Here is a 20,149-nt window from a genome sequence, read left to right as displayed (position 1 = left end):
GGGCAACCAGGATGGAGAGCTAGCATCTTAGATACTTGAAAATCTATCCCCGGATTAAATCTGAATAATGACTATGTACATGTTACATACTTACAACAAAAGCAGACAATATATACAGTTACACATAACACACCCACATCACAACTGGTTTTGGTGAATCACAGGATGTCATGTTACAGGCCTGCATTGAGGGCATCTTAAAAAAAACACCCTATGAAATCCACTGCCATATTTAGCATGGATTCAGTAGGGATGTTAATTAAGAAGTTAACAATTAAGTTATCCAGTGTCTCCTTATGAGAAATCAAAGGAGAACTTCTGAGGCCTCAGAACTAGTTGTACTTTCACAGAGAAAGTAATTTATTTTTCTGTTTTAGACATCATGAATCATGTAACTACTCCTATCCTCTCCTGTACTTTGGCTCCTAAAACAAAGTTCAAACTCCACTTTGTGGCCCAGGGCTAGTCCATCTACAGGGTCTCATGACACACATTTTGTGGACTAACCCCATTCCTTTTTCCACTGTATCTTTTAATTCTCATCTTTCCTTTTCCTATTCTTCCTTCCTTTAAAAAAAAATGCTGTATCTCACTATACATCATGGCCTTCTGTACCTTTCCTTAAAACTTTCTGGAATAAATTGGGATACATATAAAAAATAAATATTTATAACTGAAATGATTTCATTATATGCTTAAAAACAGAATGAATGTCGGAGCTGTACAAATACTGTGACAGATTAGAAAAGGAAGTACATAGATAATCACAATCTCAGCAGGGGAATTTAAATGTATTAAAATGCTGCTGAAAATTGTAATAGCAGTGGTGTAAAGGGTCTATTATTCAATTTCTGGAGGTAAAAATAAGCATGTTGCAGTTAAAATTAAGACATAAAAAACAAATGCATCCAGTGTAACTGAACAAACATCCTTGAGTATTTACCATAAAAATTATAACTATAAGGTATAAGAAAACATTATTTATGCCCAAACTATTTCTTTAGTGTAAAACATAAAAGCCAAATTAAATCATATAGCAAAGGAAAAATTAGATTTTCTATAAATAGCCTGATAGAAATTTTTGTATATGGTCCTTGGAAAACAGCATATACTCATTTCTATTTTAGTTATTAGACTATCAGAGCTAAACATACCTGGCCACGTAGCTCTCAGTATATGTTTTTCTTTTGCTTGCAAGCATACTTGAGGCAGGATTCCTAGCCAAACTAGGTGGTGTGGAATTTCGAGGTTTGATGTTAGCTCTAGAAGAGAGAAAGAGATGGCATAATGAAAAACCTACTGAATAGTAAGCATTTCTTTCTCGAATTGCTTATTTACATGATTAGAAAAATAATTAGGTACATATATACAATGGAATATTACTCAGCCATAAAAAGGAATGAAATTGGGTCTTTTGTAAGATGTGGATGGACCTAGAGTCTGTCATACAGAGTGTAGTAAGCCAGAAAGAGAAAACAAATACCATACATTAACGCATATATGTGGAATCCAGAAAAATGGTACAGATGAACTTACATGTAGGGCAGGAATGCAGACGTAGAGAATGGACATGTGGACACAGGGGGCAGGGGAGGGTGGGACGAATTGGGAGATTAGGTTTGACATAAATATACTACCATGTGTAAAATAGATAGCTAGTGGGAACCTACTGTATAGCACAGGGAGTTCAGCTCGGTGCTCTGTGATGACCTAGATGAGGGTGTTGGAGGGGGTGGTAGGAGGGAGGTCCAAGAGGGAGGGGATATAGGTATACATATAGCTGATTCGCTTCATTGTACAGCAGAAAACTAACACAACATTGTAAAGCAATTATACTCCAATAAAAAATAATAATAATTAGAAGCTGTAGAGAGGTAAATTCAAAAGATTAAAATCCAAATGATTATTTCAAACCTGAAATCCTTAATACTAAGGATAAACCAAAGCATTCTGCATTTACTAACATTATCTTGATGGTACATAAAATCATTTGACATATGTATATATTCTTTAGATGAAATTTATAAGTTAATCATTCTAAAAGGTTTCAAATTTTTTAAAGTTGAAATCTATAGCTCCCTCAAAATAGAGATGTGTTTCGTTAAGTGCCTATGAATAACTGTTAAATAATAATGTTAAAAGCATATGAGATGTGGTTAAAAAAATCAGCTAACCATTTTAAAAGCATAATATTCTATTTACAAATGTCTGCTGTTGGAAAGAGCAACTAAAATAAGTGGGTTAATATAAAGATTTAATTTCACCAACGAGACAGCCTGGGCTACCTGTTACCAGTAAAGAAGAAGTTGTGGTTGGATCATAACTGAATTCCCTTTCTGAAACTTTCAGAATCAAAGAAAGCTTGTAAACTATATGAGGTAATAATGGTAAAAGTACAGGCTTTGGAATTCAGATGAATCTGGATTCAAATTCCAATTGCTTCTGAACAACTCTGTGGTAGTGGCAACCTCTCCAAGTTCCCTCATTTATAAAATATGACCATCATCGCTTATCTTACAGAAAGTTAGATATATAAATTGTAATTTTTATAAACATTTAGCATAGTTGATGGTGATGATGGTAATACTACTATTACTACTATGGCTATTGCTACTACAAATTAACATTTATATAACAGTGCTTACTACGTTTGGTATAGCTACATTTCTAATTGCCTTCATATAAAACTTATTTAATCTTCATAATAATCCTATGAAGAAGGAAGGATTAATAATTCCATCTTACAAAGGAGGCAACTGAGGCAAAGAGTAATTTACCCAAGGTGACATACACAGTCAGTATGTTGCAGAACCAGGGGTAAGATGTTCAATAAAGTGTTAGTTCCCTCCCACTCTTTAGCAATTTAGTCAAATCTTTTCATTCAGAGATAAGCAATGTTGTGTTATATGATCAAGTAGGATACTTTAAAAAATGCCTTTATATTGGAAGTTCTCAAACTGGCTGAAATTCTTCCTTTTCTACTTATACAGCAAAGTTGGAGAGAGTCTCCCAAAATTTTAAAGGGCTATCTCCAAAATACATGCAGGAAATAACAACATCTACTATTTTTCAAATGCCCATTACATGCCAAATATGATACCAGGTACTATACATACTTTGCTTCTTTAATCTTCACAAAAATCTCAGAAGATATTATTCCCATTTTAAAGTTGAAGAAACTCATATTCAGAGAGATTAAGTAAAGTGCAAAGCTATTACATGGCCAGAGTGTTTGAACTTGAATTTAGGTGGGTCTTATTACAAATCTTATATTCAATATGCAAGTCCATCCATGAGGTGTATTCTACTCTACTTTTATACAGCCCCTCTAGGGATGTTGTAGAACTATCACATGCCTTTTTAGGAACTCAACCTCTGAAAATTCATTGCCAAAGGATGGCAATTCCTCCAAGTAATAAGAGTTATAAGAGAATCAGGAAGGACACATTTCTTTTTTTGGGGGGGCTCTAGAATAAAGTCTTGTTAGAGATCCTATCACCTTCATATAATATGTACATGAGATACATAGATAATGCAAACAAACCCATGCATATACACACACAACTTCATTATCAAGAGTTATTCAAATAATTAGAAAATTTTAAAAATTAGAGAAAAATATAAGGTTACCAACTACAGAAAAATATAAGGTTATCAACTACAGCTGCCATTATTCAATGCCAATTGTGTACTTTTAGCTAACATCTATGAAGTAGAATCGGAATGTTGAGAACCATTCTTAAGAGACTGGAGAACTAGAACCATTCTGAGCAGTACTTAAAACATGTTACCCCAGTCTCACATGGTCAACACATTTTTCTTCCTGGCTAGAGTCTGAAAAGTGCTACCCATATTATGTATCTATAGTCTGCCTGCTGTAGTTCAAGCAATAATAAAGAAGGTTTAGTTTTGGAACTGCACTTAATCTACCTCACTGCTAATCACTGTTTCTTTGAGATCTGCTTCAGACGGTACAGAGGGCTGGAGTACAAAGAAAAATGCTCAGGGCGAAAATTCTTCCTTCTAGGATTTATCACTAACTACTTAAAAATAAAACATGACGGCTGTTAATGTATCAAAGACTTTTCCCATCTTTGCTTTATTGTATATCTAGGTAAATTTATTATAATCTAGTGTTAAGAGAATGTTGTAGCGGGCCTTAGTTTAAAATTCAACTAAGTAAACTCTATTTAACAACATATTTGTCAATGTTAATAAGTAGTTTAACTCATGAGACCCTAAGTTCATCATTTTAAGATGAGAGGGCTAGACTTGGTTTGGGGGCCCAAACTAGTAAACCTTGAAGGCCTGTGCAGGAGAGCTCCAGGACTGCCACTGCCACTCTTGCCTCACTCCTCAGTCTGCTAGGCCAGTACACAGAGGGGAGTGTGCTTGGCAGTGTCATAACCTTTTCCCTGTTTTACGTGGAATTTGTAACCATCTAACAAAAAGACTGAGGATCGCTGGATTGAATGTTTTCTAAGATTTATTTTTTTTCCAGCTTTTTTATCTGCTTAACTAAAAGATAATCTAACAATGTTATATATGATGTAATATTCCCCATATTCTTCTTTAAAAAATGTTACTCCTAAAAAAGAGCTTCATAAAAATAACAATTATTGAAGGTGACTCCTATTTCAACCCCCTAAAAATTAAAATTTAATGGAATAAAATGAAGGCTCTAAAAACAGATTTAGGACAATAGAAATGTTCATCAAAAGTCAAAGTGTGATAAATCCTAGAAGAGGACTGGCTTAAAAATGATTAAAATAAACAAAATTTTAAGTATAGGAATGTACAAATTTACAGTATTCCATTATATAAAGGCTTTAAGGAAATATCTGAAAATGATGAATCAAACTGAGTTACAAATACTTACTTGTAAATGGGTAATAACTCATGTCTTTTGATGGCACTGTCTGATTTTGTATCACTGTCATGCAACCTTTGCACATGTCTTCCAGTTCGAAGTGGAGGGCCTAACTTGTCCATCTTACTATTAAAATATATAAAGGTGTACCCATAAGGAGAATGCTACTGCTTGTTTCTTTATATTAAAAAAAAATTTTTTTAAGACATTATTCTGGTTCATCAGAAATCCAACCCCCAAGCTCTTAATTATCTGCCAGGGTAAGGACTAATGTCAAAAAAGAATCCTCAGACAGTTCATACAATGTCCATTATTAGATATGAATATTCTGACTATGCAGGCCACCCTGCCAGTTTTGATAAACATCCTAACAAATCCCATACTTATACACAGCAGGGCAATGGAATCAATAAAAAAAAACTTAAGAAGGATTTGTTTCAAATAAAATTCGTGAAGCCAGAGATGAACTGAAAGTTGTTAGTCTGGTAAATAAAGACAGATTTGACGTTTGTTCTTGTGGAGCTCACAAATAATCTAATTTTCCCCTTCCTTGAATCATAGACCCTTTCTCTGTCTTCTTCTTTATTATTTTATTTTATGATTTCCCCTACCTTTAAAAATTCCAAATATAAAATAATGAATCAAATAATGTATTTTTATCTTTATCCCTATCTGACTTTCTAACAAAGAATGACTATTTCTAAAATTTATCCAGAGAAATGTAAAACATGATCCTATGAAAATGTGGATGGCAATTCTAAAAATCACATGTAAAAATGTTAAGTGGCCATGCCATCTGAAGCTTACTAATTTTTTTTTTAACCAGAAGTATAAAGGATTTCCAGCTAGTGAATAACAGAAAAACTACAGGTTTGCAAAGAACTCATTGTTTTACATCAACCAAATTATATTATCACCAACCAATATCCATTCATAGTAGGGAGCAGGGAAAATTAAATTAGGAAACTAGAACTATCTTAAATGACTACTGAATGACACATCACTGCTTGATAACTTAAAAAGTATAGTTTATTTTAAAGGGATTTTTTTTTTTTTTTTCTTTTACTCATTTAAACCCTGGGCACCTACTATGTATCAGGCACTGTGCTAAATTCTGGGGATATTGTGGCAAATAAGACACACCTGATGCTTTGTTCTTACTAAGGAGTTTAGTGTCTAAAAAGAATTTGTTCATTCCTCTAGATAATAAGGGTCTCTAAGGAAGGACACATTTTGTCTACTTTCTGTTCCTTCAGTATCCTATACATAGCAGGCATTTTGTTGTAAAAGGTGATATTAATATTTTGCTGGTGGTGATACTTAAATTAGGTGTTTACATCATATTCCTAAAAACATTTTAAAGAATTTTTTAGATGCCGCCATTAAATATATGTATATATATCAAAATTTCTAAAATTTCCAAGACATTAGTCTCAGAACATTAATTCTGAGACTCAAGTCTCAGAATATTAATTTTATGGGCTTTATTTGTGAGAGATTACTGGAAAATTCACGTATTTAGACTTTTAATTAAGAAATCAGATTTTTCTTTAAATTACTTGATAACAATCAAAACATTATTGTTCCAAACAGTGTTTATCTCACAAAAGGCATCTGTGGATTTGGAAAAAGAAATAAAAGATCTTTCTTCCTCAGAAAAAAGTTATTGCAATTAAAATTTAAAAATTTAGAAACATTTAAAAAATGGATACCTCTAACATGATAAGAACTATTAAAATCTTATGTATGATAAAACAAAGGAGATGAGTACAATCTAATAAAAATCTAAAGGTAATTATCAATTATCTAGTGGGAGTATTACATATTTTACATATGTGAAAAAACTGCTAGTATTTTCAGATTTTAAAAACATAATTAAAAGGCAGTTCCAATGATGATTTTACCGTACCACATACCTGTGTTATGAAATTCAACTCAACTGATATATCTACCTATGTATATGTATGTGTGTGTTCAAATGTTACTTAGGCTAAATGTTAGTATATGTTGTATGAAGCTCAAATCACTTAAACTTATGTTCCAGTAAAATGTGCTACTGTTATGCTATGTTATTATCAAGGTCTAACCGTACAAAAATAAAATTTAAAAATTTCATAATGTAATCAAGATTACATGATACATAAATTTATACATAATGTATTTTCTATAATTTTTAATAAATATAATTTTATATAAATGAATTTATATATTTAAGTGTTTTTACATATAAATTTTGCTTACATATATATTTTAAATACCATGAATAGTCAATGTTGGGGTAATTAAATAAATTTTAAAATTATCCTGGGACCTAATTAAACTTAAAGGCTTTTGCACAGCAAAAGAAACCATCAACAAAACAAAAAGACAACCAACTGAATGGCAGAAAATATTTGCAAGTAGTACGACCCTTAAGGGGTTAATATCCAAAATATAAACGGCTCATACAACTCAACATCAAAAAAACAAACAAAAGACCTGAATAGACATTTTTCCAAAGACGACCTACAGATGGCCAACAGGCACATGAAAAGATGATCATTGTTAATGATCAGAGAAATGCAAATCAAAACCACAATGAGCTATCAAAACTTACACCTGTCAGAAAGGCTACCATCAAAATGACCGCAAATAACAAATGTTGGTGAGGATGTGGAAAAAAGGAAACCCTTGTACACTACTGGTGAAAATGTAAACCGGTGCAGCTATTGTGGAAAACGTAAGGAGGTTTCTCAAAAAAACTAAAAATAGAACTACCATATGTCCCAGTAATTCCACTCCTGGGTACAGATCCAAAAAATGACTAATTCAAAAGGATACATGCACCCAATATTCATAGTTGCATTATTTACAATTGCCAAGATATGGAAGCAACCTAAGTGTCCATCAACAGATGAATGGATAAAGATGATGATATATACATATATATGTACATATATACACACACACACATATGTATTGAGTACACACACACACACACACCCCAGAATACTATACAGCCTTAAAAAGGAATGAAATTTTGCCATTTGCAACAACATGGGTGGACTTGGAGGGTATTATTATGCTAAGTGAACGTAAGTCAGAGAGAGAAAGACAAATGCTGTATGGTATCACTTATATGTGGAATCTAAAAAATAAAATAAACTAGTGAATATAACAAAAAAGAAACAGACTCACAGATATAGAGAACAAGCTAGTGGTTACCAGTGTGGAGACGGAAGGAGGGAGAGACAGTTTGGGGCAAGAGATTAAGAGGTTCAAACTACCATGTATAAAATAAACGGGCTACAAGGATATATTGAACAACACAAGGAATATAGCCAATATTTTATAAGAACTATAAATGGATTATAACCTTAAAAATTGTGAATCACTATGTTGTACACCTGAAACATATAATATTGTACATCAACCATACTTCAATAAAAAATTTAAAAGGTAAAATCATCAGTTTATGAAAGAAGACCTTTCAAATACTTAAATCGTTCCCTAAACTGACTCGGATCCAGACCATTTACCATCTTCATATTTATTTTAGTGAACAAGAACACCTCTTTGCTCATGTCTCCTTTTCTATTAAACCCCTTCTTTTCTGTCCCTATACCTTCAGTAGCACTAAAGATAAGTCAAAGCAGGAACAAGATAAAGGGATATTTGAAAAGAAACTGAAATCTTTGCAAAAGTAGTGACATATTTTCAAAAGGAATTTAAAGTTTTAAACCCAACTGATTGCTTTCTGGTCAAAGTTTCTTCTCTATGTCTTTCTTGGTCTTGCACACCATCAGTAACTGACTTAAGAAAGTGAATAAAACAAGTAAAGGAACCAGGAGTTCTCTATTACATGTTTTGGCCTGCCCTCAGGGGCCTTAGATGTTTCAAGTTATGAAAAAAAAAAATCACCTTTGTTGATTTTAATACTGAATTTATACATCTATCTACATCGGGGGTTACTTTGATGATAAATTTTGAAAAAGTACAATGAGAAATCTACTTTATAATGTATTTTTACATTATTTACAAAGTTTGAGAAATTTCAACTTGATAGTAATAATTATGGACTATCAATATCAATGTTTTTAGAGTGCCTCTATGCTATTTTTCTTTTAAAGGGTCCAATTCAGTAATGACAGTGACACACCCAAGGTCTGAAAGAAATTAAGGCAGGAATAAACAAATCCATTCAGCAGTAAAAGAAGTCTTGCTACTGCTAAGGAAAAAAAGGAAGGTATTTTGAAGCCAAGCAAGCACATCTACACAGTGTAAATTTGGTGAAGAATAAGCAATTCTACACATAATGTAGAATCCCATACGAAATTCAAGGATATGTCCTTAAACTGGCACCTAGATTTGGTCAGAATCAACATGAAAGTGTATTTTTAATCCCTTATTGTTCTTTCAATTCAACCACAGAAATGTGTTTGAATGGATTAATAAAAGTTTTTTTTTTAAAAAACCCTTTGGTTCATGGGAACACTAATCTTTGGCCTAACTTCCTAGATATTCCACATGACTTAAAAACAGTTCCATCCTTGGGAATAAATGAAGAATCCTTAAAACCCATACCTTCAAATTATAAATATCTAATTCCTATGATAACTCGTTCATTCAGAAAAAAAGGGAGTGGCAAACTTTTCCTGTAAAAAGCCAGACAGTAAATATTTTAGGCTTTGTAAGCCACACCATCTATGTCACACTCAACTTTGTCACTGTAGCATGAATGCAGCCACAGACAATATATAAACAATTGGGTGTGGCCATGTTCCAATAAAAACAATTGTTGGGCAGGATTTGGCCCTCGGGCCATAGTTCAAAAAGATCACCTGTTCCAAAATATCAAAATTCCATACATGAGAGCATGCCAGTATTTTAAGATTTTGAAAATCTAAATGAAAGGCAAATTTCAATGAGGATCTTTAAAATTTTACTATAAAGAGTTATGATAAATATCACTAGATTATCCTGTATTCCTAGACAAAAACACTTAACTTTTTGTCAAGCTAATACATTTCTATAGATGATAAACTCTTCAATTTTGACCTAGACTTTTTAAAAGGACTATCTCTAGTTGCATGTAACTGCTATGATATGATTAGTATATCTAGAAAGGAACAATACTTTGGCAGGCTTTCCAAATATTCATAGCTGAATGAGCATTTTAAAAAATATTTGGCAACAGTATCAATCTATTTCTAATTTGAGACGAACTTTAACCTAGGGAAGGTCCTTGTTTATTGTTGATACCATTAGAATGAACCCTTAGAAAATAAGCCACTCAGTCCTGTACGACTGTAACAAAGCAGAATAGATAAAATAAAAAAATGATGTCTGAAATAATTTGGGGAAAAAATTTATCAAGTGGTATTTTGTATCTTTGTAGACATCTATAGCTCTGATACTTTGAGGCACTCAAAGTTTTGAAATCTGTCATAAAATTAATGACAAATTAATTTTAATCCTAAACTCATCAATCCTACACAGATAATGTAGTATCTCAATTCCATGGCAAAGTGAGCTTCCCTAATCCAACAGCCTAAATCATTGTTATCCACAAAAGAAGCCAAACACTGAAATTCTAGGTTCTGGCATTTCTAGATCAATAATAAAAGACAGAGAAATTCAGAAAAATCTAAATAATGATCTACACAAACCACACACATCAAAAGATTGGCTTATAAGAAAAGCCTGCTTCCACTCATACAAAAATATACTTAAAAACTAGACATTTATTTCTTACTTTTGTTAATATAAAGTATGAGAAACCAATTTCTTTAATTAAAAAATGCTCCTTACATGCATTCTGTTTCTCTAGTTTTACCACATCTATTACATTATATCTCCAAAGTAAACTCCTGTTTTTCAGAGTAACTGAACAGAAGTAAAACTTTGAAATCTGATACTTTAGCTATTGAAAATTATAGGCTGAAGTATTCAGTTAAGCTAGTAATTAACCATTAAGAAAACACAATTCTCAAGGCATGACTATGTAAACTCTCTGACACAATTCAAGCGTGGCAATATTTATTTAAAAGCTCTGTGTTTCATCATACGCCTAAAATCTCTAGGAGTAAAGAAAATCATCTTTTAGCTAAGAAAAAAATTTTCTATCAGGGGTATGTTTTGCTTAAATAAAAATTCTGTTTAAATCAGTCAACCCACAGGTTGTCTAGAATTATCAAACATATGAGAATTTTTCCAAGTAAAAAGATAAACTTTTCTGTGGTATGACTCCAATATATGCTAAACATTACAGACCACTGATACGTATGATTAAAGCTGACCAAAATAAAGATTATATATACCAGGCTCTAAATAATCAAGCCACTAAAATGACTCATTTTACTAATCTCAGAAGATGCTCAACTGCTTGAACATCACAGCTAGTCAGATGTCTTAATTCTATCTTTACTCAATCCTGAATTATCTGTGTCAATAAAAGTAATTATTGTCATACAAACCTCTAGTAATTTTCTTACCACTACCAGACCATGATTCTGTGATGGGTCAAAAAATTGACAAATGAGGAATTTACTGATTCACTATTTTTTTCATATATTCACCGAAAATTCGTGTGCCTATATGCCAAGCATTATACTATTCACATTTTGTAGTTTTATCTGTAAGCAAAGCAGACACAGGGCTTTGCTATCACAGAGTTTATAATCTAGTAAGGGAAAGAGACAAATCATTACCTCAATAATCTAAAAAAAATAACCAGCTGTGCCACTAAATAGTCGTGAAGGATTCTATTCAATATAGTAATACAGTAATGTTCCAGTTAATACAGTAATATATTGGTCAGAAGCACACATCACCACTCTCCTTCCAGTAGTTGGAAACAACGCCTTTAACACATAAGGATCATATATAAAATTGGGATTTAAACAGTTATGTTTGACAGTTCAATATAATATGGGACCACCAAAAATTTTAAATCTTTATAGCATTGTAGCAGGGCATAACATAAAATTCTTGTGCCTAAAGCCTTTGCTTGTTAGTAAAAACATTTTCTCCTAAAGATCAATAAATGTTGGTCAGATTTTCATAGATCAGTTGTCAAGGTGCAAGCAGAGTCACAGAAAGTTGTCAGAGCGAGACGGAGAAAAGAGATATGCACAAAGTCATATAGGTATTTAGGGGCAAAGTACGATCTAGAAGCCTAGCTTTCTAATCCAAAGTCAGTAACCCTTTTCATTTTACCAGCCAGCTTCACATGTCCTCTTTTATAAACACAGTGTCATCGGATGAATGGATAAAGAAGATGTGGCACATATATACAATGGAATATTACTCAGCCATAAAAAGAAACGAAATTGAGTTATTTGTAGTGAGGTGGATGGAGTTAGAGTCTGTCATACAGAGTGAAGTAAGTCAGAAAGAGAAAAACAAATACAGTATGCTAACACATATATATGGAATCTAAGGAAAAATAAATAAATAAAAGGTCATGAAGAACCTAGTGGCAAGACGGGAATAAAGACACAGACCTACTAGAGAATGGACTTGAGGATATGGAGAGGGGGAGGGGTAAGATGTGACAGGGTGAGAGAGTGGCATGGACATATATACACTACCAAATGTAAAATAGATAGCTAGTGGGAAGCAGCCGCACAGCACAGGGAGATCAGCTCGGTGCTTTGTGACCACCTAGAGGGGTGGGATAGGGAGGGTGGGAGGGAGGGAGATGCAAGAGGGAAGAGATATGGGAACATATGTATATGTATAACTGATACACTTTGTTATAAAGCAGAAACTAACACACCACTGTAAAGCAATTATACTCCAATAAAGATGTTAAAAAATTTTTAAAATAAAAATAATAAATAAATAAATAAATAAAAACACAGTGTCAGTACAACTTAATAGTGTCAACTCTTAAAATTACCAGTATGATAGGAAAGGTACTAAAAAAATACCAGCCTTTAATTCATAATCAACTAAATGAAACTACTGTTTGTAAAGTTAAAACATATTGCTATGTCTATACTTTAGTTAAATATCCAGTGGGTCAACTCAGCAGAGAAGCAAAACAAACAAAAAAAATCGATCAGTTTTTTTTAGCACTGGAAGATGAGAACTTTTTACTTTTCAACCACCTGTTCTACTGATAACCTGTCTCTTAAGGATAGCCTGTCTCTTCTTTCTGGAAGCACAACAAAGAGGAAAGACATTTAACTAATCAGATCTTGTTCTTTTTCTACAATGATTACATTAAACTCTTTTTAGGTCTTACACTTTCTATGTAGTCCAAATTAGGAAACAAAAGGCAGTTAGTCTCTATTGATAGATACCATCATATATATTTCCTACATAAAAAACAAAGTGAGAACCTAGATCTGAAAATAATGTATGCTATGTTTCCTAAATCAACTTTATCAGTATCTGTAAAGATAAAGAATAAGGCCGCATTCTAATAATCATATGGCAATTCCTTAATTTTCTAGTTTATCAAAATGGAAAGTGAGTTTCTACTGGAATAGAAAGACTTCTATTAAAAACTCTAGTGTTATCACAAATTTTCCCAGATTAAAATAATTGTTGAAAGCTTAATTATGCTACTTTATTAAAAGCCATGTATATAAAACCATAGAAAGATAAAAAGTATTTTAAAATTATTAAATTTTTATAGCTTCTATCAAAGTATACATGGAGTTTGTATCCTACATACTTCTCCTATAATAGCAGGATCATCTTTTAAAATTTATATATATTTTATGATTGTATAATATCCTTTTGTAGATTTTCACAATTTGCTATTCAAACAAAGCTAGACATTTAGGTGATTTTATTTTTTTTTACTTTATAATAAAAACATGAAAAGAGGGCTTCACTGGTGGCGCAGTGGTTAGGAATCCGCCTGCCAGTGCAGGGGACACGGGTTCGTGCCCCGGTCCGGGAAGATCCCACATGCCGCGGAGCGGCTAGGCCCGTGAGCCACACCTACTGAGCCTGCGCGTCTGGAGCCTGTGCTCCGCAACGGAAGAGGCCACAACAGTGAGAGGCCCGCGCACCGCGATGAAGAGTGGCCCCCTCTCGCCGCAACTGGAGAAAGCCCTTGCACAGAAACGAAGACCCAACACAGCCAAAAATAAAAATATATAAATAAATTAATTTTAAAAAAAAAAAGTAAAGATTGATGAGATAAAACTAAAGAAGTAAAGTTAGAATTAAAAAAAAAAAAACATGAAAAGAGACTAATGTTTACTGCCAAAGAGACTCCAATTTGTATCCTGCTTCCAACTCTTAACAGCTGTGTAGCTTTGAGTGAATTACTCTGCTTCTCTGATCCTCTCATCCTATGGCAGTGGGTAGTTTTAATAAAAATAATGTAAAATGTCTAGCACAGTGCCTGATACATGCTTAAAAAATAATGATTATAAAAATCTACCATATTTGAAGTGATTTCCTTAGACTAGATTCCCAGAAGTAAAATTATTCAATCGAAGATATGAATGTTTTTAAGACTCTTGATAAATGCCACCAGATTTTCTTCCTAACTGGTTATACTAATTTAGATTCTCAATAGCAGTGTGTGAGCTCCTGACGAGCAATATGTTAAAAGACAAACTTAGAAATTAAGATTAATGAAAAAGCCAATTACCTAAACAAAATAAAACCTTAGTATCGTGTGTGTATATATTTATGTATGTATCACTAATAAATTAAATTCAATGTAGACTTACCCTACATGAGGGACTGCTATCCCTTTATGGGAGGGAGACAAGGTCTGAAGTTTGTTTCCCAAAGAGCTGCTAACTGAAGACACTTTACCTGAAGGAACACCTTATAATAAAAAAGGGTATTAGTTTTAATGACAGTCTGAAAAACAAAAATCACATAAAACAGAGCATCTGACAAGGAAAACAATGCTTTAGTGGCAATAAATCTTTGTGGCAAAAGAACAAAATGAGTTATCAAATAAGAAAAAAAAATTAAATAAAATTTCCAGGGAACAACATATACATCCTTCATTTATAATTTCTGTATTTCTTTCTTACAATTTATATACAAATAAAGATACACTTCAGTAATCACTATTTTCTTCAAACCATTAAATATTTGTCTATTAAGGATAATTGTCAAGTTCAGAGAGGGATAGGTAGAAACGAGGGGAAAAACACTGTGGTCAAAGAATCAAGAAAAGAACTTGGTTGACTATTCTCAAGAGATGATATATCACAACAACAATGAGGGTAGACATATAGCTAAAAAAAAAAAAGGACTATAAAATATCTAAAGTAGAAGCTACTGGAAGTTACTTTATTTCTAACCCAAAATAATTACTTATCCTCCACATCTCGTCCTAATTATAAATCTATTTTGAATAATCCAGAATACTATATTCATTTCCTTCTGTACCAACACTGTTAAAAAAAAAAAATCAAGTTATTTTATGGATCTCATTACCTACAACAGTTTTGCTAGTGCCGCTTGGTTGTGGTAATCGTGAAGATCCTGATGAGGTGGTTCCAGGAGAATTTGACTTTTTAAGTGCAGGAGCCTTATACTAAAATAATGAAAATAAAATATTTGATCAACATCACTCTTTGATTATGGATTGTAAACCAGTGTTTCAAAAGCATACATTACCTTAAATGAGCAATCTTTTTATTAGTTACTGAATTATCCAAATTTAGAAAGTGTAGGTTAAAATATATCACCTCACAGAGAGGTTTCCCAAAATATGTTTCTTCTCAAAACTGGAGTACTAAAAGTTTGGCTCAGATGTTGTACTGCTAAAATAAACTAAGAGCAACTTTCCCAGTTCAAAGAAAATAAAATGGATGAAATGGAAAAATATTTCCTCAATGTTAAGATTTTAAATGCCAACCATAATAACAGAAAAACTTCAAAACGCCCAATGATGCTCACTCAGTGGTGTCGCTTTAACGGTCAAGAGTTTTACATGTTCCTGGGTATGGTTTTATATTTCATATATATAATCCAGTCATATTTCTTACTGATAAAAATTCATAAGAGTACCTATCAGTCTGAACAAGTTTTACAATAGCTGCTTAATGGATTATTGCCCCAATGTGGAGAGAAAGAGCTAATTCTGGCTTTAATAACCTCACCAGACCATGTTAGATGAATGGAATGTGGGCTGAGAAAGACAGGGTATTTTAGCTTATCTCGTTTATTCTCATTTTTTCTCTATTCTCTAGAGATATCACCATTAATTTTATTTTACTGTCTCTTACTTGAGCCAAATTTTGCTCTGTTACTGAATTTAAAAGAATCTTATTGAACACCCACTCCCATAGAAAGAGGTGAATTTGCCCAGGGTTACAACCCAACTTAACAACAAAATAGGAATTAGGACTCACGCCACCTTAGTTCTAGCCCTATACTCCAACTATAAGGTGATTACTGTGCTTGCATGTATGTGTACTTGAGCCCAATGCATTATTTAGACTGCTTTGGACTTAATGAGAAAAATTGGTTTTAAACCTAATTTTCAAAAATCAAATCATATTTATAACCTATAATCAGTATAAAATTTAAGATGTGCTACTAATGAAAACTGCTAAGCACAAATTTTGAAGTCAAATATTATCTCTCTTCAAAATTCAGTATTTGACCTTTTACAAAAACAAATCTTGGTAAAATGGTCTCTCTCTCTCTCTCTCTCTCACACACACACACACACACACACACACACACACACACAAATAACACGGACATTTGGCAGTATAATGCCAGAAACTGCAATTTCTTAAGCACTTGGCAACTAGAAAACCTCTGATAACTGTCTGTCAAATGAACAAATGACTAGGAGACTTTGGAGATGAGCCATATAAATATACTGTTTCTTTGAAAACCTAAGGGGTATTTCTGGTTAGTGTCAGTCTCTCCTACTAAAATACCAATGCTAATGAAGACATTAGGCAAGATTTTAAAACTAACAATATGGAAAAAAAGACCTAACAAAGACTTGTCAAAATATTAGAGGCATGTCTACTAAAAATAGGGTCAATAAAATTGGATTAAGAAACAGGATTGGTGACCCACTCATACTGTGCTAATTACCAAAAACAGAGCAAAATGATTAGCATTAATAAAAGATACTGGTATAGCATATTACACATTGAGAGGTCAAATTTTAGGCAGGAAGGGCCCTGGCAGCATTATATACCAGTACTAGAAATTTTTATTCACATATTAGGAATTACTATTATTAACTTAATGGCTTACAAACAGAAAAAGGCAGAATATTCCTTTCAAAAGGTGCTTTGCTTTTCCCTTCCGTAGAGACCTCCTACTATTTTACTCAATTTTTTGGTCAGATCTTCTGAGATGACCAGAACCTAGCCCAATTTTATCTATCTCCTATAATATTTCCTATTACTTTCAACCCAAACTAGTCACGTTAGATTCCTTACTGAATCCTCATACTACTCGGAATGCCTCTTGTTTAAAACATATTCACCTGTCTCTCAGTAACTTGCTGTTCCCCTGACCTAGATAATATGACTCCTTCCTTACTGACCTGTATTTTATCTATTCTACAACATCAAGCTGAAATTCTACTGGCAGGCTTTCAGGATGACTCTAGCTAGCAACAATTTTGTATAAATTTACTTTAATGATCAAAAGAACAAACTCTGATTTTATAGTTATACTCAATACATATTTCATTCATCATATAAGTATTTGTTAGGTGATTATTTCATGTGTTTTTATACAGATCACAAATCTAATAAATTTTGTTAGTAAAATATTCATATTTACGAAGACTTTTTATTGAAATTGGAAAAAGCTTAAAGAACGTGGAGGATGTTCATTTCTGATAAAATGGTAAAAGGTACTATTTGTACCAACCCTTCAACTAAAAAATTTAAAATGCTCAGGAAAGTATAAAAAGTCATTTTAAAAGCACTGAATGTCAGATGAGAGGAAAAAGAACTGCCAGGCCAACACCATGTGAGATTGTAACAGGGTCTGGCCATCACATGGATTTGTTTTATGATTATGCATTACTAGATGGTACAGCAAACTAAAGCCAGTAATTTAATTTAATGTGTCTCCAGACTGGTAGATACCTGGAAGAAACAAGTACAAATTTTCTCTGAAAAAGGCACTTCATAAGATTAATCCTCGTGAATAACATTTTAAGTGCAACAGCAGAAAATGGTCAATAATAATCACAAACATAATGATATAAGGAACCACAAATGAAAAAAGCAAGAACATATCCATAAAGGTCACATGACATAACAATTATCAGACACATAACATAAAACAATTATGCTTACTACATTCAAAGATATAAAAGACGACTTTGAAAATATCAACAGGGAATTGGAAACTATAAAAAGTAACATAGAAAGTTAGAAAAATAGTCAACTTGAAGAAATTAAAAATACAATAACAGATTACAAATTCAATGGTGGAGAAATGAAGCAGCTGTATAATCCTCCTATAGATAATGATTTTAAAAAGAGGATTTAAAAAAAGGATTTTAAGAGATTGGAAATCATCCAAAACCAGTCCTTCTGGAAACTGTATCTCTGGGTTTAATTTCAGGAAACGAGAAAGAGAAGGGAAGCGGAAGGGAAGGGGAAAGGGGAGACAAGGAAAGGAAAATGAAAACAGGAAAGCATGACCCATATTCAGCAAAAAAAGTCAACAGAAACTGACTTCATGTGGGAACAGGTGTGTAAGACTTTGTAATTAAGAATTTCAAAACAGTTATTATAAATATGTTCAAAAAGTAAAGGAACATATACACAAGAATTAAAGGGAAATATGGTAACAGTGAATGAACATACAGGGAATCTCAACAGAGAAATGAAGGTAAAATATAGGCATTTTTTCAGATAACCAAAAACACAGAATTCACTGCCAGCAGATCTGTACTATTAGAAGGCTAAAGAAACTTATTCGGGCTGAAGGAAAATGGCAAAATTGGCAACACAGATTTATAAAAAGAAAGGTCTGGAAATGATAATGTATGAGTAAATATAAAATGCATATACAGGTATGCATAAATATATATATAGTGTGTGCCTATATATGTATAAATATATGTTCACATATTATTTTCTCCTAATTTCTTTAAAAGACAGATTTTAAAGCAGTAAGTATAACACTTATAACAATACACATCAAGAGTACTGATGGCTTTATAATGTCTACAGAGTTTTACATATATACAACAACAACACTAAGATTGGTGAGAGGTATATAAACATATCAATAGACAGGGTTAAGTTAAAGATGTATTTTGTTATTCCTAGGGTAACAATTTTACAAAATACAGAGACTTATGGCTAGAAAGCCAATAGAGAAAATAAAATGTCTTTTACTAAAACAAGAGAGGCAAGGAAGAAGTAACAGAGGAATAAAAACAAAAATAAAAAAAGACAAAATAGAAAATAGCAACATAGCAGACCTAAACACAACATATCAATGATTACATTAAGTGTAAATGCCAAAACACTTCAACAAACAGGTTGAGGTTGTCAGATGGATTAAAGAAAATTACAGGCTGTCTACAGGAGATGCAAATCCACAAATTTAAGTTAAAGAATAGAAAGAAAATTAGGATAATTAAGCTGAAACAGCGATGTTATCGATGAAACAAATTTCAACACAAGGAATGTTGCTAAAGACAAAAAGGGACACTCCATATGATAAAAGAATCAATAAATACAGAAGATATTACATTTATAAATGTAAAACACATTTAATAATAAGAGAAATTCAAAATACTTAAGCAAAAACTGGCAAAATTAATGAGAGATAGAAAAGCTCACAATCATAAAGATTTTAACACATTTCTCTTAGTAACTGATGGAATAAAAAGGCAAAAGAACATGGAAGATCTGAATGAAGCTACCAGCCACCTTACCTGACTGACATTTATAAAACTTTATACCCAACAACTGCAGAATACACTCTGCTTTTCATATGCCACAGAACATTCATTAAAAGAGACCACATGCTAGGCAATTAAACAAATCCCAATAAGATAAAAATCTTACCAAGTACATTCTCAGACCACAACAGAATTAAAACAACAACAACAAAACATCTAGAACAGCTCCAAACACAGTTGGCCCCCTGTATCCATGGGTTCTATATCCATTGGTTCCATGTTTACAGGTTCCGAATCCATGGATTCAACCAACCACAGGTCAAAAAAAATTCCAAAAAGTTCCAAAAAGCAAAACTGGAATTTGCCACATGCATACAACTATTTACATATCATTTATACTGTATTTACAACTATTTACATAGCATTTACATTGTATTAGATATTATAAGTAATCTAGAGAT

General features: G+C 32.6%; 1 protein-coding gene across 2 annotated transcripts in view; it reads right to left on the bottom strand.

The window, feature by feature from the left end:
- ZC2HC1A (zinc finger C2HC-type containing 1A) overlaps positions 1-20,149 on the bottom strand; it is a 59,172-nt gene that overhangs the window by 7,884 nt on the left and 31,139 nt on the right. Inside the window, exons 6-9 of one of the 2 annotated variants that reach the window (XM_068526025.1) lie at positions 15,275-15,374; positions 14,551-14,650; positions 4,880-4,996; positions 1,155-1,262 (exon numbers count right to left, since the gene is read on the bottom strand). In XM_068526025.1, the coding sequence (XP_068382126.1) occupies positions 1,155-1,262; positions 4,880-4,996; positions 14,551-14,650; positions 15,275-15,374 (425 nt within the window). The remainder of the gene's footprint in view (positions 1-1,154; positions 1,263-4,879; positions 4,997-14,550; positions 14,651-15,274; positions 15,375-20,149) is intronic. The other variant, XM_068526024.1, reaches the window with a different exon arrangement.

Source organism: Eschrichtius robustus, chromosome 17, assembly GCF_028021215.1.
Source record: "Eschrichtius robustus isolate mEscRob2 chromosome 17, mEscRob2.pri, whole genome shotgun sequence".
Classification (NCBI taxonomy): Eukaryota; Metazoa; Chordata; class Mammalia; order Artiodactyla; family Eschrichtiidae; genus Eschrichtius; species Eschrichtius robustus.
This window is presented reverse-complemented; position numbering and strand designations above follow the sequence as displayed.